This window comes from Cherax quadricarinatus, chromosome 40 (genome assembly GCF_038502225.1).
Source record: "Cherax quadricarinatus isolate ZL_2023a chromosome 40, ASM3850222v1, whole genome shotgun sequence".
Lineage (NCBI taxonomy): Eukaryota > Metazoa > Arthropoda > Malacostraca > Decapoda > Parastacidae > Cherax > Cherax quadricarinatus.
Window position 1 is genome coordinate 15,406,355 of NC_091331.1, and position 27,500 is coordinate 15,433,854.

The 27,500-nt window shown below is 40.4% G+C and overlaps 1 protein-coding gene across 16 annotated transcripts in view; it reads left to right on the forward strand.

Moving 5' to 3' along the window:
* Positions 1 to 27,500, forward strand: part of heph (polypyrimidine tract-binding protein 1 heph) — a 603,602-nt gene that overhangs the window by 575,491 nt on the left and 611 nt on the right. For all 16 annotated transcript variants that reach the window (XM_070092722.1, XM_070092729.1, XM_070092712.1 and 13 more), the window contains 6 exons: positions 823 to 856; positions 1,786 to 1,878; positions 16,521 to 16,693; positions 16,857 to 16,978; positions 19,630 to 19,693; positions 24,265 to 27,500. The exon at positions 24,265 to 27,500 is cut by the window's right edge and continues 611 nt beyond it. In XM_070092722.1, the coding sequence (XP_069948823.1) occupies positions 823 to 856; positions 1,786 to 1,878; positions 16,521 to 16,693; positions 16,857 to 16,978; positions 19,630 to 19,693; positions 24,265 to 24,333 (555 nt within the window). In that variant the 3' untranslated portion in view covers positions 24,334 to 27,500. The remainder of the gene's footprint in view (positions 1 to 822; positions 857 to 1,785; positions 1,879 to 16,520; positions 16,694 to 16,856; positions 16,979 to 19,629; positions 19,694 to 24,264) is intronic.

Sequence of the window (27,500 nt, forward strand, 5' to 3'; positions counted from 1 at the left end):
AATACTACTTCCCAGCTTACATAATATATTTGAGCTATATGCAACTTTTAACTGATGATTGAACCCTGGTGTATGTATAACTTATTTCCAGGTCTCTGCATTACCTAGCTAATTAATGAAAGGAAGAACTGTCTCCTCATTTGTAATTTGAGTGACTTATCAATAGTTATACATTACCCAGGCTTTCTTTTATTTTTGTTTTGTGAAACATTCTCTGGATCAAGATTTGTTCTGCATTAAAAAAGTTAACGCTTTTCTTTGTAAATTATTTTCATTGCAGCCTTTTCTGTTTACATAGTGAATCATAAATTTGCTGCCCTTCTTTGCCCACCTGTTACTAGGTGTGATCTTTGTACCAGAGAGTGCCTCCTGCTGGTCTGTTGCAACACTACACACACCATCCTCCCTCCATGCTGCCAACACTAACGCTGAAACTCCAACTGCTCACATTTGTTATGCAAGTATGCCATTATGGCTGGGACAAGGGTTGTCCTAGTGCTGTATTAGCATATTCTTCTAAAGTTGTAGAGAATCGATATGATCCCTGGCGACTAGATTGGAGAGACTGTCCAGCAGTCTCGAGAGTTGTGCAGTGTGATGTAGTGTTGGCGACAGTGGTGATGCAAATGATAGTGCAAGCACCAGGCCAGCAGCACTACTGCTCCCCTACCCCTACCCCCTTTACATTAGCCCACAACCAATGGCCAGAACCCGAGGGTCGTGTCTAACGTGATGTGTTTTATGTTCTCTTGCTGTGGTGCCCCCTGGACTCCATCTTTCTTGCTGGACTGGCCTCTCCTTCGCGACTCTCCTCTACTGTAGATGGTCACGCCTGACGCTCTCTTTACCCTCTTCGGTACGTCACTCAGTCATTGCACGTGCAGCACCCTTGTGTGTTGTACACTTGTTACTTTTTTATAGCATAGAGTATAGAATCCAATCTCCTGTTATTATTCAGAATACATTATCTGCTGAAACTTTTACTCCATCCACATTTATATTGCATCCTCATATAGTATAAATTGTGTTTTACCTTCATACTTCATTTTAAATGGTAGCACATTAGTGTTTAAAAGTTTACGTTTCATTAATCAGTGGTTATATAAACTTTTATTTTTCAATTCTCAATGATATTTGATTTTCTAAGTTTCTTTTTTAATGCATGTAGCGTGTGAAAGCTGTAAATATGTATCCCTCCCTGATACCTTGAAAAGGATATGCACTGTCACTAATTTGATCTTCAGTAGCATTTGTGTTTTACAGGCTTTTTTTTTTTTTTTCATTTTCTTCTCTTTCATTCCCGAATTACATTGTGAACAATATTGCTTCTAATAACCAGAACTTTTATTTGTGTATATAGTAGTGTCTATTTATACTGCCTGACTGCTCCACTGGGTTGCCTACTCTGATAGGTTTGGGGTGCAGTCTATTTTCCAAATTAACACAGATATCAGAGCAGTGAACTGCAGTTCATGGAGGGCACACTGTTTACAGTTACCTATTTAAAGCTGCATTACTAAGTTAAGCAAGAAAAGGAATAGGTTTACTAAATGTTACAATCTTGATCAAGAGATACCAGTTCAGTAGTAATTGTATTTCCTAGTAATTTCACTGGATAAATGTTTACATCTTGAAGTGGTATCTTGGTCTTAATAGTAAATTACATTCATTCAATGGAAGGCAGGCAGACAGTTACAGCATTGATGTACTGTGAATGGCTTCTGCTGCTGCTATTTTGATCATTTATTAAGTGACCCCCTTTTTCTTTGATACTGTATTTTGCAGGCGTCTATGGAGATGTCCAACGTGTTAAAATACTCTTCAACAAGAAGGACAATGCCCTGGTACAGATGTCTGAACCACACCAAACTCAACTTGGTAAGTAATTACTTTCAGTATTAGCACATGCAATTTTATTATACCATATTTGGTTGTGTACAAGGACTATACCCCTCAGTTTGTTCATCTTTCAACAAACCAGCCATATCTCACTGAGGCAGTGGCCCAAAAAGAAAAACGAAAGTTTCTCTTTTTAAATTTAGTAATGAATGCAGGAGAAGGGGTTACTAGCCCCTTGCTCCCAGCATTTTAGTTGCCTCTTATGACACGCGTGGCTTACGGAGGAAGAATTCTGTTCCACTTCTCCATGGAAATCAGTTTCACATATGTTTGTATATATTACTGGATAAGTGACTAAAATGCTGGGACAAGGGGCTAGTAACCCCTTCTCCAATATGAATTGCTAAATTTAAAAAGGAAAATTTGGGGTTTCCTTTTTAGGACACCCTGCCTCGGTTTGTTGAAAGAAGATGATTTACATATATTATTGGACATTTGAGAAATTTAAAGAAAAAAGTAAGGTATACAGTTGGTTACCCATTATTTAGTTTCTATCAATGTCTGGCAGCCTTGCTTATTTTCTAATAATGATAGACTGGAAAACTATAAAGATGAGATGCTGAGCCAGTGATGGTCATTTGTTTGCTCCGAGCTGGAATTATTTTGGCCTCCCTTCAGGGCAGGCAAGTTTGCTAAGCTAGAGTACTTTTAATATGCATTCAGTCAAACATCTGAACTACTGGGAGTGCTAGAAGTTTCCTCAGCTGTATTCATTAAAACATAGGCAAGAAAGGTACATTAAATAATTTATACCTTAAAAATCCTCTAGAGATTATTCCCAAAGCTACACACTGGGATCACTTCATACAAAAACAAAACTAAGCAGATGGTGCAGAGTACCTAAAATTAAAAGCATGGGCATGATGTATACACCGATAGAGCTCAACAAATGTCAGAAGTCCCTAACGCATTAAGGGATGGGACCAGAGGTCCCGTCTGTAAGTGCTTTAGGGAAATTGACAAGTTCTTCAAATCAGTTCTTCACCTGCCAAGCTGTAATTTGTGGGTGTTACTGCATGTGACCAGCAGTAACACCCTGATTTATCAGGCTTTTATTCACCAGGAGGCCTTCTCTACGATTGGGTTGCAGGGGCATTGACAACTGTAAACTTTCCTCACGCTATGTGAGAAGAGGCTGTATATGAGAGGGGGCAGGGAACGGAGTGGTAGGACCGGAGGAGGTAGTATTAATAATGTAGCAGTAGTGGTGGAAGTTGTGCAGCAGTGGCAACAAGAGATAGTAGTGATAGTGAGAAAAGGGACACAGAGTGATAACGAAGAAATAGTAGTGTAGTAGTAATAGTGGAGGTAGTTTAATGAACATGAGAAAGGAAGAGCACTGTAGGAGAGCTAATGTCACATGGGGTAGGACGAAAACCCCGAGGAATAGAGCCAACCTAAGCAGAAGACAGGGAAGGTTTTGCTATGTAGATGATGATTTTTGCTCTTTGGCTATATTAATAAGTCTCTTCCAGCCATTTCATAATGCTCTTAACAATCTTTCTCCTTCCATTAAGTTCAAAGCTGAATGGTAATGCTTCTTTTCCTGGATGTACCTGGCCGTTGCTTGGCTGCATGTTTTTATTTCTGTTTTTGCAAGCAAATGCACAGTGGCATATGCATTCACTGCTTTTCTTACCATTCTGCTGCTGTCAAAAAAAGTGTTCTTGTTTCTCTTTCTACAAATTCTCTGCATTTGTGACCCTTCAGTTATTTGACACGGACATTTCCACTCTTCACATTTTGTACTCTCGCCTTGGCTACCCATATGGATTCACAAACTCTGCCTACTTGCATGCTAGATGGACTTTTTCTCCCACATGTACTCCTGTGAAATCTATCTTTTCCTTTATACTGTTTCATTTCCTAAATCATGACAACGCTCTTGTTCTTTAGACATTAAAATTACTTTCCTTGCACCACTGATGCTCGTCTTGTCCATTCCAACACTTTGGAGAAACTGCCGCCCACTTTCAGACAGACTTATGGAGCATAAAAGAAGTGTTTCCTTGCTGACAATATCAATGCTCTTTTCTGTGATATTGATATTAGAGATTAGTCATCCTATTAACTCATGCTTTCTAAATCTAAATTTATCCAACTTAAATCCATTATTTCTGATTCTTACCTGGTTTGACACCCTCGGTACTTTATTAATATCTCCTTTGTTTATGCCTGTCATCCACTTATACACTTCAACGATATCTCCCCTCATTCTACGTCTCTCCAGAGAGTGGAGGTTTAAGGCCTTAAGTCTATCTTCATATGGGAGATTCCTTACACAGTAAATCATTTTAGTCATTCTTCTCTGTATGTTGTAGACATTTACTAAAAAAGAGAAGAAGAAAAACTTTATAAAACTGGGATGCTTGAATGTGCGTGGATGTAGTGCGGATGACAAGAAACAGATGATTGCTGTTGTTATGAATGAAAAGAAGTTGGATGTCCTGGCCCTAAGCGAAATAAAGCTGAAGGGGGTAGGGGAGTTTCGGTGGGGGGAAATAAATGGGATTAAATCTGGAGTATCTGAGAGAGTTAGAGCAAAGGAAGGGGTAGCAGTAATGTTGAATGATCAGTTATGGAAGGAGAAAAGAGAATATGAATGTGTAAATTCGAGAATTATGTGGATTAAAGTAAAGGTTGGATGCGAGAAGTGGGTCATAATAAGCGTGTATGCACCTGGAGAAGAGAGGAATGCAGAGAGAGAGAGAGAGAGAGAGATCTTGGGAGATGTTAAGTGAAATGTATAGGAGCCTTTGAACCAAGTGAGAGAGTAATTGTGGTAGGGGACCTGAATGCTAAAGTAGGAGAAACTTTTAGAGAGGGTGTGGTAGGTAAGTTTGGGGTGCCAGGTGTAAATGATAATGGGAGCCCTCTGATTGAACTTTGTATAGAAAGGGGTTTAGTTATAGGTAATACATATTTTAAGAAAAAGAGGATAAATAAGTATACAAGATATGATGTAGGGCAAAATGACAGTAGTTTGTTGGATTATGTATTGGTAGATAAAAGACTGTTGAGTAGACTTCAGGATGTACATGTTTATAGAGGGGCCACAGATATATCAGATCACTTTCTAGTTGTAGCTACACTGAGAGTAAAAGGTAGATGGGATACAAGGAGAATAGAAGTATCAGGGAAGAGAGAGGTGAAGGTTTATAAACTAAAAGAGGAGGCAGTTAGGGTAAGATATAAACAGCTATTGGAGGATAGATGGGCTAATGAGAGCATAGGCAATGGGGTCGAAGAGGTATGGGGTAGGTTTAAAAATGTAGTGTTAGAGTGTTCAGCAGAAGTTTGTGGTTACAGGAAAGTGGGTGCGGGAGGGAAGAGGAGCGATTGGTGGAATGATGATGTAAAGAGAGTAGTAAGGGAGAAAAAGTTAGCATATGAGAAGTTTTTACAAAGTAGAAGTGATGCAAGGAGGGAAGAGTATATGGAGAAAAAGAGAGAGGTTAAGAGAGTGGTGAAGCAATGTAAAAAGAGAGCAAATGAGAGAGTGGGTGAGATGTTATCAACAAATTTTGTTGAAAATAAGAAAAAGTTTTGGAGTGAGATTAACAAGTTAAGGAAGCCTAGAGAACAAATGGATTTGTCAGTTAAAAATAGGAGAGGAGAGTTATTAAATGGAAAGTTAGAGGTATTGGGAAGATGGAGGGAATATTTTGAGGAATTGTTAAATGTTGATTGAAGATAGGGAAGCTGTGATTTCGTGTATAGGGCAAGGAGGAATAACATCTTGTAGGAGTGAGGAAGAGCCAGTTGTGAGTGTGGGGGAAGTTCGTGAGGCAGTAGGTAAAATGAAAGGGGGTAAGGCAGCTGGGATTGATGGGATAAAGATAGAAATGTTAAAAGCAGGTGGGGATATAGTTTTGGAGTGGTTGGTGCAATTATTTAATAAATGTATGGAAGAGGGTAAGGTACCTAGGGATTGGCAAAGAGCATGCATAGTTCCTTTGTATGTATAAAGGCAAAGGGGACAAAAGAGAGTGCAAAAATTATAGGGGGATAAGTCTGCTGAGTATACCTGGTAAAGTGTATGGTAGAGTTATTATTGAAAGAATTAAGAGTAAGACGGAGAATAGGATAGCAGATGAACAAGGAGGCTTTAGGAAAGGTAGGGGGTGTGTGGACCAGGTGTTTACAGTGAAACATATAAGTGAACAGTATTTAGATAAGGCTAAAGAGGTCTTTGTGGCATTTATGGATTTGGAAAAGGCGTATGACAGGCTGGATAGGGGGGCAATGTGGCAGATGTTGCAAGTGTATGGTGTAGGAGGTAGGTTACTGAAAGCAGTGAAGAGTTTTTACGAGAACAGTGAGGCTCAAGTTAGAGTATGTAGGAAAGAGGGAAATTTTTTCCCAGTAAAAGTAGGCCTTAGACAAGGATGTGTGATGTCACCGTGGTTGTTTAATATATTTATAGATGGGGTTGTAAGAGAAGTAAATGCGAGGGTCTTGGCAAGAGGCGTGGAGTTAAAAGATAAAGAATCACACACAAAGTGGGAGTTGTCACAGCTGCTCTTTGCTGATGACACTGTGCTCTTGGGAGATTCTGAAGAGAAGTTGCAGAGATTGGTGGATGAATCTGGTAGGGTGTGCAAAAGAAGAAAATTAAAGGTGAATACAGGAAAGAGTAAGGTTATGAGGATAACAAAAAGATTAGGTGATGAAAGATTGAATATCAGATTGGAGGGAGAGAGTATGGAGGAGGTGAATGTATTCAGATATTTGGGAGTGGACGTGTCAGCGGATGGGTCTATGAAAGATGAGGTGAATCATAGAATTGATGAGGGGAAAAGAGTGAGTGGTGCACTTAGGAGTCTGTGGAGACAAAGAACTTTGTCCTTGGAAGCAAAGAGAGGAATGTATGAGAGTACAGTTTTACCAACGTTCTTATATGGGTGTGAAGCATGGGTGATGAATGTTGCAGCGAGAAGGCTGGAGGCAGTGGAGATGTCATGTCTGAGGGCAATGTGTGGTGTGAATATAATGGAGAAAATTCGTAGTTTGGAAGTTAGGAGGAGGTGCGGGATTACCAAAACTGCTGTCCAGAGGGCTGAGGAAGGGTTGTTGAGGTGGTTCGGACATGTAGAGAGATGGAGCGAAACAGTGACTAAAAGAGTGTATCAGTCTGTAGCGGAAGGAAGGCGGGGTAGGGGTCGGCCTAGGAAAGGTTGGAGGGAGGGATTAAAAGAGGTTCTGTGTTCGAGGGGCTTGGACTTCCAGCAGGCATGTGTGAGCGTGTTTGATAGGAGTGAATGGAGACAAATGGTTTTTAATACTTGACGTGCTGTTGGAGTGTGAGCAAAGTAACATTTATGAAGGGGTTCAGGGAAACCGGCAGGCCGGACTTGAGTCCTGGAGATGGGAAGTAGAGTGCCTGCACTCTGAAGGAGGGGTGTTAATGTTGCAGTTTAAAAACTGTAGTGTAAAGCACCCTTCTGGCAAGACAGTGATGGAGTGAATGATGGTGAAAGTTTTTCTTTTTCGGGCCACCCTGCCTTGGTGGGAATTGGCCAGTGTGATAAAAAAAAATTGTTGTTCTCCTCCTCATCCTCCCTCCTCCTCCCTCCTCCTCCCTCCTCCTCCCTCCTCCTCCCTCCTCCCTCCTCCTCCTCCCTCCTCCTCCTCCCTCCCTCCTCCCTCCTCCCTCCTCCTCCTCCCTCCTCCTCCCTCCCTCCTCCCTCCTCCCCTCCCCTCCTCCTCCTCCTCCTCCTCCCCCTCCTCCCCTCCTCCTCCCCTCCTCCTCCCTCCTCCTCCTCCCTCCTCCTCCCTCCTCCTCCCTCCCCTCCTCCTCCTTTTTTTTCTTTTTTACACAGGGTTTGACAAGGTTAAGGATCCCTAGCTTTATTGACAAGCTATTTACAAGTTAAGAATTCCTAACTTTATTGGCAAGCTAAGAGCTGTTACCTACATCAGCTCATTTGAAAGCATTTTTATTGTTAAGAGACATACAAGTAGGGAACAGGATGAAATTGGAGCCATCTGTGGGCCAGCATTTTCATTTGATCAACTGACTTTATCTCGTTGACATCATTATGCTGTACGAATGTGTTCCATACTCGAGTCATCCTGGGTATATATGATCTCAGATGGAGTGATGTTCTGGAGAAGGGTACAGCCAGAGTGAAGTTGCTGCTTTCTGCCCGTCTTGTGGCATAAAAGCTTGTTTCACGCTGTCCTCGAAGTGGATCTAAGTGTAGTACTTTGACAATATTGGCCTTGTACATAACAGTAAGGCCACCCACATCCCTCCTGTGTTGAAGGCTCTGCTGAAATGACAGATGTATCCAGGATGGGTCCAGGCGAGAGATGAGACGTCTTGCTCTGTTCTCTACTCTGTCAAGCAGTCGCAGATGAGAGGGGGGCAGGCAAACCAAGAAAGTGGAGCATACTCAAGGTGTGAGCGTACTTGTGCCTCGTACAGATTCTTGCAACCCCTACTGTCAAGTAGATGCGAGATACGGCGAAGTGCTGTAAGCTTCTTGGCTGCCTTGTTTGCAAGATTTACAACATGGTTCTTCATGGTTAGTTTGGAGTCAAATTTCACCCCAAGGATATCAACTTCTTCTCCAGGTGCCAACACCCTCCCATTCATCCTTACTACTGCACCAGCATTACCATCATGGTGCCTAGAGACGATCATCATTTGTGTATTCTCAGGTGCAAATGTTACTTGCCATCTATTTCCCCAAACTGATATAACTCTCAGCTGGTGATTGATGTAGCTTAGAGCAGCTGGCATTTCTTCTCTTGGATAAATGAATGTCAGTGTACAGTCGTCTGCATATGCATGTGATTCTGGGATGAGATGAAGAAGGTCGTTGAAGTAGACATTCCATAACAATGGTCCCAGCACGCTTCCTTGTGGAACACTTGCCCCAATAGGATGTCTTGCTGATTCCGTTCCATTGAGAACTACACTTAGAGATCTACCATGAAGGTAATCACTAAGGAGACATAACGTAAAGCCTGCAATTCCCAGTGCTTGAAGTTTTGCTAAGATGCCCTGGTGCCACACCCGGTCGAAAGCGCCAGCAATGTCCAGTGCTACCACACAGCTGACTTTGGATTCATCCAGTGATTGGTGCCACTTAGTGGAGAGGTTTAACAACAGATCAGCAGCAGAGTAACCTTTCCTGAAGCCATATTGACGATCACAAAGTAGTGAGTGATAGTCAAAAAACTCTGTCATTTGTGTTGAGATTATTGTCTCAAGGATCTTATCAGTGATTGACAGGAGTGACACTGGTGTGTAGTTGCTGATTTCTGCTCTGGTCTTCTTTTTGTGAACAGGGACTACATTTGCCTCTTTCCATAGAGAGGGCCATTTACACTGTACTAGGCAGTGCTGAAAGATGCGAGTTAGAGGTGCTGCTAGCTGGTCTGCACATCTTCTCAGCAATCTTGGGCTCAACTTGTCTGGGCCCACAGCCTTTTCCTGGTCAAGCGATTTAAGAAGGAAATGCACCTCCTCCTGCCTTATTGTCACCACTGACAGTTTTGACACAGTTCTTGCAGCTAGCCAAGGAGGGTCCCTTGCTGGATCAGGAACTTGCATTTTGGTAGCAAAGTGTTCAGCAAAGAGGTCCGCCTTCTCTTGACTACTAGTAGAGGTGGTCCCATCCTGTCGATTTAGAGGTGGAATGAGTTCATCAGGCAGATAACCTTGTCTGTCCTTGACCAGGGACGACCAGGTTTTGGAGCCTACCCTACCTGATGCTAGCTTTCTTTTAGTGTCCACCTCCCATTTATCAATGGCCCACTTTTGAATGTCACCCATATGCCTACAGACTTGCCTGTGCAAGTTCCTGTTATAGGTGGTAGGATGTCTCTTGTACCTTCGCCATGCTTGGTACTTAGCAGTAGCAGCCTCTCTACAACGAAAGCCAAACCAAGGCTGATCTGTAGGCTTCGTCACATATTGCCGGTGAGGAATGTGTTCTTGTTGTAGATTAAGGATGTGTCCAGTGAAGGCTTTTACTTGGTTGTCAACATCCCCTTGGAGAAGAGCACAAGCATAACAGCTGGTTCATTAAAATTAAAAAGGAGAGTTTAATTTCAATTCTTGCGTTGTTAAGGAGCCAACACAGCTCATACAAGTAGGGATTAATGGGAACTATATTTGGGAGTGAAATGCCATTCTAACTGCACAATTCACATTGAAGATGTCATAACAAGTAGTTAGGCAAACCCACACACAAACATTTGCAAAAGTCACTAAGAAAAAAGTGTCATTAAGGATCAAATATTCTGTTTATCAACATATTTTCTGACTGCATATAAATTAGGAGTATGAAAATTGCATGTTTTAACAATTTGGTTGATGTGTCCAACAAATGACAGTAAAGAATCCAGGTAGACACTGATACCACAGGATGTAAAATAACAGTGCCCCAATCAAAGGCATCAAAATCTTCAAACTGTAACATACTTTCCTTAGGTTCTTCCTTCCTTTCTTTCTTTCTTTCTTTCTTTCTTTCTTTCTTTCTTTCTTTCTTTCTTTTTCTTTCTTTCTTTCTTTCTTTCTTTCTTTCTTTCTTTCTTTCTTTCTTTCTTTCTTTCTTTCTTTCTTTCTTTCTTTCCTTCCTTCCTTCCTTCCTTCCTTCCTTCCTTCCTTCCTTCCTTCCTTCCTTCCTTCCTTCCTTCCTTCCTTCCTTCCTTCCTTCCTTCCTTCCTTCCTTCCTTCCTTCCTTCCTTCCTTCCTTCCTTCCTTCCTTCCTTCCTTCCTTCCTTCCTTCCTTCCTTCTTCTTCTTCTTCTTCTTCTTCTTCTTCTTCTTCTTCTTCTTCTTCTTCTTCTTCTTCTTCTTCTTCTTCTTCTTCTTCTTCTTCTTCTTCTTCTTCTTCTTCTTCTTCTTCTTCTTCTTCTTCTTCTTCTTCTTCTTCTTCTTCTTCTTCTTCTTCTTCTTCTTCTTCTTCTTCTTCTTCTTCTCTTCTTCTTCTTCTTCTTCTTCTTCTTCTTCTTCTTCTTCTTCTTCTTCTTTTTCTTCTTCTTCTTCTTTTCTTCTTCTTTCTTCTTCTTCTTCTTCTTCTTCTTCTTCTTCTTCTTCTTCTTCTTCTTCTTCTTCTTCTTCTTCTTCTTCTTCTTCTTTCTTTCTTCTTCTTCTTCTTCTTCTTCTTCTTCTTCTTCTTCTCCTTCTTCTTCTTCTTCTTCTTCTTCTTCTTCTTCTTCTTCTTCTTCTTCTTCTTCTTCCCCCAACATTAAGAATCTCATTTGGTTAAAATTTTCCATTTGTCATTGAAGTCCGAATATCTAGCAAAAGAGAAGGAAGGCAAAGTTTTGCATTTTCCAAATTAGAACCTGGATGTAGACTTGTGTATCATCAGCATAAAAAATATGAGCCACCCAATGGGAAGAAGTTATAGTCAAAGAGACTGATATACAGTGGAACTTCAGTTTTCGGATGCCCTAGTTGGAAACTATTCTTGGAGATTGTTGGGTGTCTGGAACAGAACCAATTAATTCATTCCAGACACCCAAAAATATTAACAAAAAATACATTTTATAGAGAATTTTCGCCAAGAATTGTCTCCAACTAGGGCATACGAAAACCGAGGTTCCACTGTACATGAAAAATGATTGTATAGACATGTCTTTTCTTTTTCTGCTGTATACACATTATTAGGGTACAAATGAGTATAAACTCAGGGGTAAGGAACTCCATTAATAATGTACAAAAAGGGATGTTCATTAAATTTAACTTAAATAATCATAGAATTGACTGAGATGGAATTAAATTTTGTGAGACTAATATGAGTTGATGTTGAACAACCCACAAAATAAAAGCAAGGTGCAGAATGTAGAATTTTTTCATACCATCTGAAAGCTATGCAGAGCAGATAACTGACATAAGCACTAGTCTCATAGAATTCAAAAAAGAAATAGAAAAGATGCTCTAATCCAGCACCTGGACCAGATTCATGGAACTTCTTATTTATAAGAAATCAAATTGCAAAGTTTTTGGAACATTATGATTTGCACAACTCAGACCACCATGGTTTTAATGGTGAGTAATCATTCATGTCATAACTGGTAACCCATCCTGACAGAATTAAGGTGATGCTGGAGGAAAATTTAAAATGCAGATGTGGTATTTTGCAAAGACATTTGACAAATACATTCATGGGGTGATTGCACACACAATGAGAGCTATAGGCATAATGGGAAAGGTAGGCAGATGGATTTTCAACTTTGCGATAGATGGAACATGAAGGGTAGTAAACAGCAAAGTCCAGCATTAGCGAGGTAACAAGCTTATTACCCCAAAGCACGGTCCTTGTAGAAGACCTTGTATGTTTTTGCATATTTTGGTGATACCAAAATATGCAAAAAGATATAAGGAGGGCTTTCCAGCTGGAAGTGGAAAACATGATGTTTACTGGTGATAAGTTCTGGCTGCTTAGGTATGAAAGGAATGAAGAACTCAAAAGGAATAATGTGCACAAAACACAAGAGGATCATCAAAGAAAACTAAAACAACACATGAAAGAGCTGGGTGTAATCATGTTGGCTAACCTTACTTTCAAAGAACACAAGGCATATGTCATGACAGCCAGGAAACTGACAGGGTGGATAAGGAGAATTTTCAAAATAGTAATTGTGTCACTGGTTACAGTATTCAAATCACTTGTGCTCTCCCATTTAGAGTATTGCTCACTAAACAGCTCTATTGAGGGGAGAAAAAGTATCAGAACTAGAGCAGGTGCAGAGATCATTTACAGCTTACATAGAGCTAATAATGCATTCAAATTACCGGGAACATCTCAGTCCTGAATATGTACTTGCTGGAGTGGAAGAAAGAGAGTGTGAGTATGAGATGTATGATAATATCTACATGGAAAGTACTTGAGGGCCAGGTTCCAAATCTGTACACTGCCATAACATACTGGAGTGAGAGATTTGGGAAGAAATATAAATTAAACGCAATGAGTGGCAGGAGAACCGTGGGCAAAATGGAACATAATATCAACATTTGTAATCCCAGATTGTTCAACATCTTTCCAGAAGACGTCAGAAATGCTGCTTGGACGAGTGTAGAAGTCTCGTAGAGAAAACTGACCAAGTATCTCCTCCAAGTACTAGGTCAACCAGGCTGTGATAGATATGAGGGCCATTGAGCCACCAGCAGCAACAGTCTGGTTGTCCAGACAAGCACCTGACCAGTTTGGCCCAGGGCTAGGCTCAGAAAGTAGAAAAACCTCTCAAAACTCATCATAGGCATAAAGATAACACCAGATAAGCCTGGCCCAGGGCTGGGGTACATGAGTAGACAAGCTCTCAGAACCTTTCAAAGGTGGATCTTTGTAGTGCATCATGGTAAATACTGCCTCAGAACCACACGTAAACAGTGTAACCATTACCTGCCTTTACACTACCAGAATGGGTTGTGGAACTGGCAAGAAGATGCCTTATATAACTGTTCCCCATTTATTACAATTCCATAATACTAAGAACAAAATTTAGTTAACCTGTTAATTGTCCAAACGTAGATGTACGTTCTTACCGCTAGCGCTCCGAATATTTTGATTTTTTTTTTTCATAGAAATAAAGAGCACATTTTTCTACGTGACAGGATAAAAAAATTTTTTTTAGGGTCGGTACTTATCGAGATATGAGCCCACGAAGTTGGCACCTGATGATCACCTGACAGCAACATGGAGTGCTGCCATTTGCAGAAATTCTACATATTTACTGTTTTTTTTTTTCCCCATTTTGTTTTCATTTTCTTGGTTTTTATATATGATATGATAATTATGTTTTATAGTAAATCTTTTCATTTCACTGCCAATTGTTGTTTATACACCAATATTATATACAAAATTATTACTATTTTGTCACACACACGTACACTGATAGGTGATTTTGCACACCTTGCTGAATCACATTCTATTATTTACAACTATATACAAGTATTTACATGTTCCACTTATGTTTCTAGAACTCCACGATTGTATGATACTCTATAAAGCATAGATTCATACAGAGTGCCACCCGACATTGGCGACACATGAATCATGTGCCCTTCCGCTGTTGGTCGTTTTGTGGTGGTAGCACACATAACACTTTTTCTGTGAATACTTCTTTGGGGTAGGTGGTATTGGTATCAGATAGTGACAGTTAGGGATGATTTGGTCTGGCACTTCCCCAACTGGTTGTGGTTGTCACACTTGTCGACTAGTCACATATTGTTTGTATAGTCGACGACAGCAGCTGGCTTTACAATGCGTTCATTGGTGTCCCAGTTCACTTCATCTGTTTGTACCATCTCGTTTCTGTGGATGGTTGACAGCAATGTCACGTCCTGTTTGTCATGCCACATCAGTGCCATGATGTCATTGGGATGAAGCGCTTGCACTGCACCGTCAACACTGCCTCCACTGAACCTTGGCATATGTTTTCTATTCCTTCTCACTGTTCCACATATATCAGTATTGTTCACACGTTGGAAATCAGCAAGCTTGAGGCATGTATACCAGTTGTCTGTGAACAATGTACGACCCTTTCCAAGGTATGGTTCCATGATCTTGCGAACATTATCACCAGAAATGCCCAACATCCGTCTGTCATCATTGAGTGTTTCTCCCGGTTGAGACAGTGACATCCAACACAAGACCACTCACACAGTCACACATAACAAAAAGTTTTATACCAAAGCGATTACGTTTGTTCGGTATATATTGCTTGAATGACAGGCGTCCCTTGAACAGAATCAAGGACTCGTCGACAACAATGTTCTTGAAAGGATAAAAGTATGCACTGAATTTCTGCTTCATATACATAAACACTTCCCGGATTTTGTATAGGCCATTTCTGTTGGGCCTATTCCTGTCTGAGAAATGCAACATTCATAGCAACAGAGTGAATCTGTTGCAGGGAAGGAGGTCACGGAATACAGGAGTACTGATGAAGTAGTCTGTGGACCAGTACTGTGCTATATTTTGCTTATATGTATGTGGCATAAGCATGGCAGTGGCGAGGAATAAATACATTTCAACCACAGTTGTATCTTTCCACCTACACAGCCGTGACGATTCTGCAACTGCTGTGTTGTCCATGATATAGCTGTAATAATTTTTCATCTGGGTCACTATCAAGCTCATTAGAGGCTCGTCAAAATATAACTTGAAAAGGTCTAACTCTGTAGACTCATTCGTTATGGGACATTCTGGAAGGATGCCACTGCCACACGCATCAAAATCAAAAGGTTGTGGCACGAATATACTTTGTGTCCAGTTCCACTCATGGTCACATGGTGCAAGGTGGACCTGTGGCATGGGGCGAGGGGGAGCAGGAGGGGGGACAGAAATGGAGGCAGCACATTGCTGAGGGGGTGCCGGGCGGTCCTTTGTTTGTCCACCCACTGCGCCATGTGCTCCAGGCACCGTGCCCACCACCACCTCTTCCTCCATCCCTGCATATTCTCCATTATCACTCTCAGTGGCCGGGGTTTTGGATCGTGACCTGCCACGACCCTTGGGGATTGCATATGGCAAACTACCTGAATGCAGGCTATGACACCTAAAAGTACACTTCACTGGTGAATAATGAATATCACTATCAGTAGACGAATCCTCTATTGGCATACATCAATCTCATCATCACTTTCACTATCACTGAAAGCACGAGGAAATGATGGTTTCTTTTTGCGTAGTTGCCTATGGGTAGTAATACTGGCCACTCCAGTGGTGCTTGGCCCAGGGTCTTGTGTGGCCACACTGGCCATCCCAGAAGTGCTTGGCTGGGGGTCTGGCATGGCCACACTGGCCACCCCAGAGGTGATGGGCTGAGGGTCGTTTGGGTTATTGTCGATATTTTCACTAATTCCTTGATCATTAGCGGCCACGTCGGTGTCAAATCCACTAACTTGCGTTCTATACCACTTTTCTCGAATAAGAGTGTTGGTACGACGAGGTATGAGTAAATCATGAGGATGTGCCATGATGATGCCCCAAGATTGCACTGAATATAACTGGTGGTATCCAGGCGTTGCCAATTTTTTTCATAAGGCGCGCACTGAGTGCGCAGACCCATTCTTTCGTATCTAGGCTGCTCAGGCCTATCACACCAAATTTGAAGCCAGGAAAAATAAAACGTAGATCTATGTTTGGAGTGCTAGTGGTAAGAATGTAGATCTATGTTTGAACAGTTAACGGGTTAATAACGATACTACAGTATGTAGATTTTTCTGTGGATAATCCAGTAAAGTGAAACGACGTGACTTATTTCCATGTTTTATAAACTGTTACAATTTGAAGCAGTTGTGATAGCACAAGATTTCTTTGTACTACTTAGCATTAGAAAACAAAAAGCAGTCAGTAGAAATTAGAAAAAATTCTTCTTAAAAATTTAACATATCGTTAGATATTGTGCATATTTGTTTAGTCCCGACATATGATCATTTTTTCCACCACACTGTAACACTTAAAAATAACATTTTTTTTTTTTAACCCCTTGGTGTTTACACTTTTTTAGGTCTCCCACATTTTACAGTTTAAATGTGTTGAGATGTATCTGTGTAGAGCTAATGAATGTTATTCTGTTATCCTTCAATTGAATTAAGTGTATAGAAGTTTTATATATCAGACACTTAAATTTTAATATTTGTGTATTCTGCAGCCATCTCTCACCTGGATAAGATGAAGACTTGGGGCAAACAGATTCGAGTGACTTTGAGCAAGCATCAGACTGTGCAGCTTCCCAAGGAAGGTCAACCAGATGCTGGTCTAACCAAGGACTATTGCAACTCTCCTCTCCACCGCTTCAAGAAGCCAGGTTCCAAGAATTATCAGGTACATAAGGATAATGATGCCTTCTGTGTAAATCATGGTTTAGCAATTATTGTCTTTTGTGGCATCAGTAACTTGACTGGTGAGTTAGTTATATGTAGAAACAAATATAAGAGGATTTGCTTTACAATTCCCATTTACCAAATGCATTTGTTGCTTTTTACAGAATATTTATCCCCCAAGTGCTACTTTGCATTTGTCTAACATCCCACCCACTGTTGATGAGGAACAAATCAAGGAGGCCTTCACTCATGCTGGCGCTTCTGTCAAGGCATTCAAGTTCTTCCCGTAAGTTTGTTGTCTTCTTTAATATTATTATTGTATGCGAGGTTTGATATACAGGAGGGCCCCAATTTACAGCGTTTCACTAGTGCAGCAGTTTTCAATTATACCCATTCTTCGTTTATTCAGATTTCCTACAATAAATTTATTCATCACTCACTATAAGCTAAGAATACAAATATTTTAAGGTAAGTACAGTGGAACCTCAGTTGTTGAACTTAATTTGTTCCATATGTCAGTTCAACAACCAAAATGGTTGATAACCAAACCGATGTTTCCAGAAAGAATAATGTAAATAAAATTAATCTGTTCCAGACCAAAAATGACATAATAATTTATTAATAATAATGTGCTACCAACTACATAAAACAGTGTATAAAATTATACAGCTCACAGAAACTGTAAAAATTAATACTATATGTAAATTTAACTTAAATACTATATGGTAAATGAAAATTTAACTGCCTCTTACCTGTCAGAGGAAAGCTAATGGCAAAATTTAGCGGCTATAAGTCTTTCGGGAGAAAGCTGGTAGGCCTGCATGCAAGAGAATGGGTCTGCTTGGTCAATGTGCACAGTATAAAAAAATCCTGCAGCACGCAGTGCAAGAGGAAAAAAGAAAAAGGCTACCTTGTGTTTGGTTTAAAACAGCAAATTTGCGGTGTATTTTTGTATGGTATTTATGGTTGTATCCTCGTTTTCTTGGTTTCATTTGATAGAATGAAAGATATATTACAGAAATTTAGATGATTTTCAATAGTTTAAAGACTAAAAGTAGCTTAAAATTGAGCTCAGGGTAACGGAAATGTTTGCTTTTTACCGATGTTCAAGAGTAAAGAAATCACTTCATATGTCCAATACACATCAACTGATGGGTCTAATATGCATTCATGAATGCTAGGATATTATTTGTACAATTTTGCAGTAGTCTAAATAACAGTAAATCTTCCATATTTTGTGAATAAAGATTCAAAATGAAAAGCAAGTGTAATATAGGAGGGGCCTGGAGACGTTACTAATGAAGAGATAAAATGTTATTTTAGTGCCAGGAATGCCTGCATTGTTTATGCTGGACCCTATTTTGAAATTAGCCTTTCTTGAATTTTGTTTGAAATTGGCCAAATTACTGATTTCAGATCACTTGATTAGGTAGTTGAAATAGGTATATGGACAGTTTCTTGTACTCAGTAGAATAAAAGGAGTTCTAATGGAATAGCTGTGAATTTGGTTGAATAGAACAATGGAATTGGCCCAAAATAGGGCTCAAAGTGGACGAAATCGCCGATGTGTAAATATCGCCGAGACTACTAACTTCGAGATAGCGTAATTCCATAAGTTTCCATTAAATTTCATACTTTTGGTTTCATTACCTTCACAAGATACACAGCAAGAGCTCAAGAGATGTTTACAGCATGCATGTTAGTCACTATACTGAGACCCATGTTGTGGACTCTTGTGATTGTGTGATCCGAGCGTTGTCGGTCAACAGCCAAGACCATGTATGAAAACCAGGACCAAAATCCTCGTCCAAAAACTGATTTGTTCGACAACTAGTCCACTCGACAACCAAGGGTCCACTGTAATTTGTGCACTGTTATGCATTTGTTAATCCTAGCTTTATCGGTCACATAATATATGATAGTGTAAATGTTATCAGGCTTTTATATGCATTTGAAAGTGAAAAAAAGTCTGTTTCATCTTACAGCGATTTTTGCTTTACAGCAGTAGCCCAGAACCTAACCTGCTGTGTAAGTGGAGCCTGCCTGTATATTTTGCAGTTCACTTTTAACCCTTTCACTGTCGAAGCCCCTGATCACAAACTTGCTTTCAGTGTCAAAAAAATATTAAAAAAAAAAAAAAAAATTTCTTACCAAAATCTTAAGAATATTTTTCTTATTTTTTAAAAGAAAACAAAATGGCGATCAGTACTTACCGAGATAGAGGCGTGAAGTTGACAAAGTGAACCGCTTACAGCAACATCGGCTACTGCCGCTCACTCGATAATATTATTTTTACTTTTATTCTAATTTTTCTTTTCTAATATTTTATTTTGTCAAGTAACTTTTGTGGCCTGTGAGACCAATATAATGTATATATGTATATCCACTCATTGTACACAATACAATAACTGCACAAGTACTGTTGTTATATTGTTTACAATTACAAAACATGTTTACACCAACCCACGCTGCCTTTCCCATCACCCACACTGCCTTCTCCACCAACCATGCTGTCTTCCCCACCACCCACATGAAAATAAGTCACTTGGGAAGAGTCCCAATTCGCCGGGAGTGACGGTTTCCTTACCGCTAAGCATGGATGAACAAGGCGTACTGAATTAGGACTCTCACAATGCACTGTGGCCTCCTTGATTTTTTTTTATTCTGCACACACTGACCATGCATACCCATTCTTTCTCATGTAGGTCTTCCAGCTTTCTCTCGCTAGATTTGAAGCCGCTATAATTTGACGCATTAATACGTCACCAACACTGGCTTGTAAGCCATATCTATACGTCACCAACAGTGTAAGGGTTAATTAAGAACAAAATTTATAGTGTGATAATTTTTTATTTATGAAGTTATGATATTGTAATTATGGTAATATTAAATACTACAACATGAACTGTTAAGAAAATGATTTTTTAATTATTTCAGTAAGGATAGGAAGATGGCACTGATTCAGCTGGGTTCAGTAGAAGAAGCCATTGGTGCACTCATTGTAAGTATTTGGGCCTAAAAATCACTTACCTCATCATGTCCTTAAGTCTAACCTTTAATCTTTCATTCACCAGTATGTGGTCTAGTATGCTAATCTAATGCTCTTTTAATCATACTTTGTATGCATACTTATCTTCTTTTGAAACACAACTTGATTTAGTGGTCCCCCATTATCATTTATCCCAAGCTCTCAAAGCTTTTGTGATGCTCCAATTCCAGCAGTCTTCTACTAGCATTAAGGTCTCTTGCAGGCATTGTTCTCTTGTTTGATTCAAAACATCTAAATCTGTTCTTAACCAAAATTAAATGTGTATTTTTTTAATTGCATGTCAAAAATTGGCCTTAATTCAGCATGAGTTTCATTAGTATTATTCAACATCCATATTACATATTATTTATGATATTCTTACCGATATTCGTAACCGTTGAAACAAAGAATTTACAATCAACTTGTTGGGCAAAACTATGCTCTACTCTCCTTTCCTTGTCCCTACTTCTACTATTCCTGCCTCATTCTTCTCTTCTTTTTCTGTCTCTTTGTCCTCTTTGTCCCACTCACTCTTGTCTCCTTGCCCATTGGGAACCATTAATGTATTTTGTTGCATAATATCTGAGGTTTTTGCATATTTGTCAAAACTTTTAGTTGCACTCCATTAATTGCTTTGCAACAAAACCATGTTTTGTGAAGTCCTTTTGTAAGAGGGTTTATTGTTTATTGAGCTTGCTCTATCACACTTTTTTTCCTCTTGGACAATTTCATAGACCACATACAACATGCCTAAGAAGTGGCAGGTAGGTGCTAGAGATGTGCAACAAGATATATAGGGTTTGATGGGACATGGTCTTTGTTCCACATGTTACTCTTTTTTTAAACACATTGGCCATTTCCCACCAAGGTAGGGTGGCCCAACAAAAAGAAAACATCATCATTCACTCCATCAGTGTCTTACCAGAGGCACACTCACACTACAGTTATAAAACTGCAACATTAGCACCCCTCCTTCAGAGTGCAGGCACTGTACTTCCCATCTCCAGGACTCAAATCTGGCCTGCCAGTTTCCCAGAATCCCTTCATAAATGTTACCTTGCTCATACTAAAGTATGTAAAATTCTAAAAATCATTTGTCTCCATTCGCTCCTATCTAACACGCTCATGCATGCTTGCTGGAATTCCAAGCCTCTCACACACAAAACCTTTACCCTCTCCCTCCAACCTTTCCTATGCCGACCCCTACCTCGCCTTCCCCCCACTACAGATTTATACACTCAAATTCTGTTTGTTCCAGCCTCTCTACATGTCTGAACCACCTCAATAACCCCCCCTCAGCCCTCTGGATAATAGTTTTGGTAATCCCGCACCTCCTCCTAATCTCCAAACTACGGATTCTCTGCATTATATTCACACCACACATTGCCCTCAGACATGACCTCTCCACTGCCTCCAGCCTTCTTGTTGCAACATTCACCGCCCATGCTTCACACCCATATAACTATACTCTCATACATTCCCCTCTTTGCTTCCATGGATAAAGTTCTTTTTCTCCACAAACTCCTTGATTCACCACTCACCCTTTTCCCCTTGACAATTCTATGAATCATCTCATCTTTCATAGACCCATCTGCTGACATATCCACTCCCAAATATCTGAAAACATTCACCTCCTCCATCATCTCTCCCTCCAGTCTGATATCCAGTCTTTTGTTATCTAATTTTTTTATCCTCATCACCTTACTCTCTCCTTTATTTTATTATCACACCGGCCGATTCCCACCAAGGCAGGGTGGCCCGAAAAAGAAAAACTTTCACCATCATTCACTCCATCACTGTCTTGCCAGAAGGGTGCTTTACACTACAGTTTTTAAACTGCAACATTAACACCCCTCCTTCAGAGTGCAGGCACTGTACTTCCCATCTCCAGGACTCAAGTCCGGCCTGCCGGTTTCCCTGAATCCCTTCATAAATGTTACTTTGCTCACACTCCAACAGCACGTCAATTATTAAAAACCATTTGTCTCCATTCACTCCTATCAAACACGCTCATGCATGCCTGCTGGAAGTCCAAGCCCCTCGCACACAAAACCTCCTTTACCCCCTCCCTCCAACCTTTCCTAGGCCGACCCCTACCCCGCCTTCCTTCCACTACAGACTGATACACTCTTGAAGTCATTCTGTTTCGCTCCATTCTCTCTACATGTCCGAACCACCTCAACAACCCTTCCTCAGCCCTCTGGACAACAGTTTTGGTAATCCCGCACCTCCTCCTAACTTCCAAACTACGAATTCTCTGCATTATATTCACACCACACATTGCCCTCAGACATGACATCTCCACTGCCTCCAGCCTTCTCCTCGCTGCAACATTCATCACCCACGCTTCACACCCATATAAGAGCGTTGGTAAAACTATACTCTCATACATTCCCCTCTTTGCCTCCAAGGACAAAGTTCTTTGTCTCCACAGACTCCTAAGTGCACCACTCACTCTTTTTCCCTCATCAATTCTATGATTCACCTCATCTTTCATAGACCCATCCGCTGACACGTCCACTCCCAAATATCTGAATACGTTCACCTCCTCCATACTCTCTCCCTCCAATCTGATATTCAATCTTTCATCACCTAATCTTTTTGTTATCCTCATAACCTTACTCTTTCCTGTATTCACCTTTAACTTTCTTCTTTTGCACACCCTACCAAATTCATCCACCAATCTCTCTCCTATATTCACTTAATTTCCTCCATTTACATACCCTACCAGACTCATCCATCAACCTCTGCAACTTCTCTTCAGAATCTCCCAAAAGCAAAGAGCAACAGTGACAACTCCCACTTTGTGTTAGATTCTTTTGACCCCACACCTCTTGCCAACACCTGAGCATTCACTTCTCTTAGAACTCCATCCATAAATATATGAAGCAACCATGATGACATCACATCCCTGTCTAAGGCCTACTTTTACTGGGAAATAATCTCTCTTTCTCCTATATACTCCACTTGAGCCTCACTATCCTCGTGAAAACTCTTGACTGCTTTCAATAACCTACCTCCTACTCCGTACGTTTGCAACATCTGCCACATTGTCCCCCTATCCACCCTATCATATGCCTTCCCCAAATCCACAACTGTCACAAAACCCTCTGTAACCTTATCTAAATACTGTTCACCTGTATGTTTTACTGTAAACACTTGGTCTACATACCCCCTACCCTTCCTAAAGCCTCCTTGTTCATCTGCTGTCCTACTCTTAATTCTTTTAATAATAACTCTACCATACACTACCAGGTATACTCAACAGACTTGTTCCCCTATAATTTTTACACACACTTCTGTCCCATTTGCCTTTATACAAAGGAACTATGCAGGTTCTCTGCCAATCCCTAAGTGCCTTACCATTTTCCATACATGTATTAAATGGAAGCACTAACCACTCCAAAACTATATCCCAACCTCCTTTAAACATTTCTATCTTTATCCCATCAATCCCAGCTGCTTTACCCCATTTCATTTTACCCACTGCCTCTCGTACTTCCCCCACACTCACAACTGGTTCTTCCTTACTCCTACAAGATGTTATTCCTCCATGCCCTATACATGAAATCACAGCTTTCCTATCTTCAACATCTAACAATTCCTCTATCTTCTCGATATAACTCTCTCATTTGCTCTTTTTTTTACATTGCATCTCCACTCTCTTAACCTCTCTCTTTCTCACCATATACTCCTCCTTCCTTGCATCACTTCTACTTTGTAAAAACCTCTCATTTGCTAACTTTTTCTTTCCTACTACTCTCTTTACTTCTTCATTCCACCAATTGCTCTTCCCTCCTGCACCCACTTTCCTGTAACCACAAACTTCTGCTGAACACTCTAACACTACATTGTTAAACTTACCCCATATATCTTCTACCCCATTGCCTATACTCTCACTAGCCCATCTATCCTCCAATAATTGTTTATATCTTTCCCTCACTGCCTCCTTCTCTAGTTCATAAACCTTCATCTCTCTCTCTCTTACTTGCTACTTCCATTTTCCTTGTTACCCATCTACCTTTTACTCTCACTGTAGCTACAACTAAAAAGTGATCTGATATGTATATGTGGCCCCTCTATAAACATGTACATCCTGAAGTCTGCTCAACAGTACTGAGTGAGACTCAAATGTGCACCACCCTTATCCAGCTGCTTGCAGGTACTCCTGCCCTCTCTTCTGTGACTTGTAGCAAGCTGTTGACTGTAGAGCACCTTCTAATTCATTGCCTGTAGCTCATCCTTTATATTTTTTTACACTGGGGTGCCTGTAGGAACCTCAAAAATCCTAGGAATCTTTTGACTGATAATTTAAGTTAAACTTTTACAGGTTATTGTAACAATGTGGTGGTGTTTGTACTAGTAGTAGTATTTATGTTAAATAGGTGTACCCTGGATGTCCTTGTGTAGAGTCATATTTTCCCCAGGGGTTTAGTACTTTCTATAAAATTCTTACAGTTCTGAAATCTTTGGTTTTATTTCAATGTTTTTAGAATCATGATGACAAAAATATACTCAGTGTATTTATTTTTTTAAATTTTCAGAAAATGCATAACTTCCAGCTGAGCGATTCATCTCACCTACGTGTGAGTTTCAGCAAGAGCACCATCTAAACTGCCCAACCATCACAGCAGGTTAAGGGGTACCACCCTTGGGGTCAAACAACTGCAGGGACTAAACATACCAGGGCCAAGTAAACCCTGAGGAGAAGTCCTAAGGAAATTGAATCCCAGGGTTAATTTATCCCACTTGCCGGCAACCTGGATGGAACCGGCACTTTTTTACCTTAAGGGCATGGCATTTTTATTAATATAATTATACCTAGCTTAACCAAATGTGTTACACTGTAAGGAGGCAGGACCTAGAAATAATTACGTACAAGTGAGAGAGATGATAAATGAGCTAATTCAGGAAGAGAAACAATTTAGCCAATGGAACTCAATTTGGAGTTTTAATTTTATTTTGTGTACCCACACATGGTTTGGGTATTTGGGTGACCAATACCTCTGTACATTTTGCTACAAGTAAATTCTGCCGGACAGCCTGAATGTCTTTTGTATGTAAGGTGAAGGTTTACACAGTATTAGGGGTGGTCTTACCCCAGTCGTGGGTGAGAGTAGACCTCTGATACTAGTATTATAGCAGTGGTTCCTCGTGCTCTCTGAGATTGCCAAGGACGTAGTGTTAAACCTCAGCTAGCATGAGCCAGAATTGATTCTTTTTAAAACATGGTAGCTCTTTTTATTTTAAGTGTTTTGCAAGTGATACATGTTAGAGCTAGATTGTTTAAGAATAATTGAAATTTGGGGAGAAGAGATGAGGCTAAATTATAATTATTAATGAAAAGTAGCCAATAAAATTCTCACAATTCATATTTTCGGACAAAATGGAGGACCTATTATAGAAGTGTTAATATGGTAATTTATCTCACAATGTCAGTGTTATGAAAGCATATATTTTTGCATTTTTGACGTCTCCAAAGTGTAAACTGATATCAGTCCTTTTCTTGATCAACTTTTCCGTCTGGGATTTTTCTCTTGATCATTCCAACTTTGAAAATGTCTTCTTTACCATTTGCTCGATGATTCCAATGTTTGTAGGGTAGGCAGACAGGGGCTGTGGTTGTTGTGCCCAGTTTTAATACAAGCAGTAACTGGAACAGCTGATGCCAATTATTATTGTCCTCCTGTACCTTGAGCAGCGTGTGGGATTGAAGGTTCGTGGTTGTAACGAGCAGTAGTTGGTCATTTGGTCCCTGATGAGGGTAACCAGAGGAGACTGCAGCTGTAGCTGTGAGTGTAGGTGACTTAGTGGAGTCTACTTATGAAGCTACTTGTGGAATTTAATTACAAGCTGCCCATAAGTATTCCTAAGGTATATTGACTCAGGTTTACCTTGTGCTAACTTGTTGACAATTGAGTTAACCCAAGGTTTGCCTAAGGTAGCACGTTAGCTAGGGGCAGTGAGCGGACTGTACCTGAGCGGGCTCCTCCCCCACCCCTCTCTGCCACCTGGCCAGTCTGTGGGTGGGCTCTCTCCCCCCCCTCCCCCATGTCGTGGCATTCATTAATTGTTGTTCAGTGTATGTAGCTGATAGGAAATTTAATTAGCTTTTATTAATGATGATATACAAAGTATTATTTGTTATTTATCCAAAAATTACCTAAAAAAAATGCAAGAAGCACAAAGGTTGAGCCATGCACCCAGGAAGTTGGCAGTATCTCATAGCTGGTTGCTGAAGGGCAAGGCAGTGCACCGTAGCATTCCCATCATCACTTGCTAACTGTCTGCTTCCCATCACCCCCCTCATGCCAGGAGGGGGGAGGGGTTCCCCCTTTCTCCCTTTATACCCAAACATACTTTTTTGTAAGTAGGGATATTAAGGTCTTTATTCTCTCTTCCTGTGCTTTCATTCCTAGAAAGGTCACCTAGCAGTATTTCTACAGGGCTTTAAATTAGGAAAAGGAGGTGCCCCTGCCCCCCTCCCTGACAACCCAACACTAGTGTCCCATCTGTCTGAAACTTGCGACAAGACAATCCCAGAAAAACTTCTTAGGCATCTAGTGTGGTACACAAGGTCTATACAATTACTCAAAGACCTAGAAGTGAGTTACTGACTCGTCATTCTGGGCATGTTTGCCAAGTAGTGTAGTTTGAAGTATTTTTTGTAAAGCTGATTATGAGCTTGGATGAGAGTGTTCTGTTAAGATCATTGCGTAACACCAGATTAACTGAAAAAATTGGACCACACTGGGAAGGCTAGTAAACACTAATTTGCACATATCAGTTTCAGAGACTATTTTTGTACAACTGTGGTGCCTTTCTATGTGATATTCACAGTGTGGCACACTTCGGTCATTGGTCAGCTCGGACATACTTTACTGATGTGGTAATGTGAAGAGAAACTTTACTGATGTGGTAGCGTGAGGATATGTTGTACCCTGTACTCTCTGCCTAGACCTGCTGCGTCCTTGTATTAATGAATTCGACCTACTCCAACTTCCTAGGGTGCAGTCAAGCAACTATTTTTACATCTACATGTGTAGAACTTGTATTTCTTGTTTAAATCACGTGTATGTCATGATGAAAGTAAAAGAACGTCATCTACATTCTCCATTTTAGAAGATTCAATCTAGCTGATGGTCTCTTTCTCAAGTTAAACTCAAGGGTCTCACTGCACCATTCTAATTCAATTTCCCTTAGAGGCGGCATCTTGCCCTGCGTCGGCCCTCTTCTGGAGACCATCGCAAAGGCCACAGCCCAGTTGATTCATTAGACTAATGAGGGTTATCCCGCCTCTGCACACACTTCCCAGTATGGCCGCTGACACGACATCCACTGAGCTGTTTCAAATGTTCACCGAAACACTTGAGAAAAAGGCCTAGAAGTTTTGTGCCTCATACTTGTATTTGGAGGGAACAAAGTACCTTTATTACTCCTCTGATATTGTAATATTTCTTAGAAGTGTGTAATTTTCTCTTTTTTCCCACTGCTTCGATGTAACCAACTTGTATACTTTACTACTCTTGCAATTGTATCTATGATTATCATTCAGATGTGCTCCCCAGGTTTTGCCCTAAAACTGCAAGTAGTTTAATTTTAAGCTGATAAATTGCACAAACTGAAATGTGTAAAATGAAGAAATTTATAGTTTGCAAAATTTAAGCCACTTAAGACTTGTATTTTAAAATCTTCCAAACTTATCAGTAGGGCTTGAACCTGGTGCCACTCCCACATGACATCTACTGAAACAACAGATGCAATCCCATGTCTGGGAAGC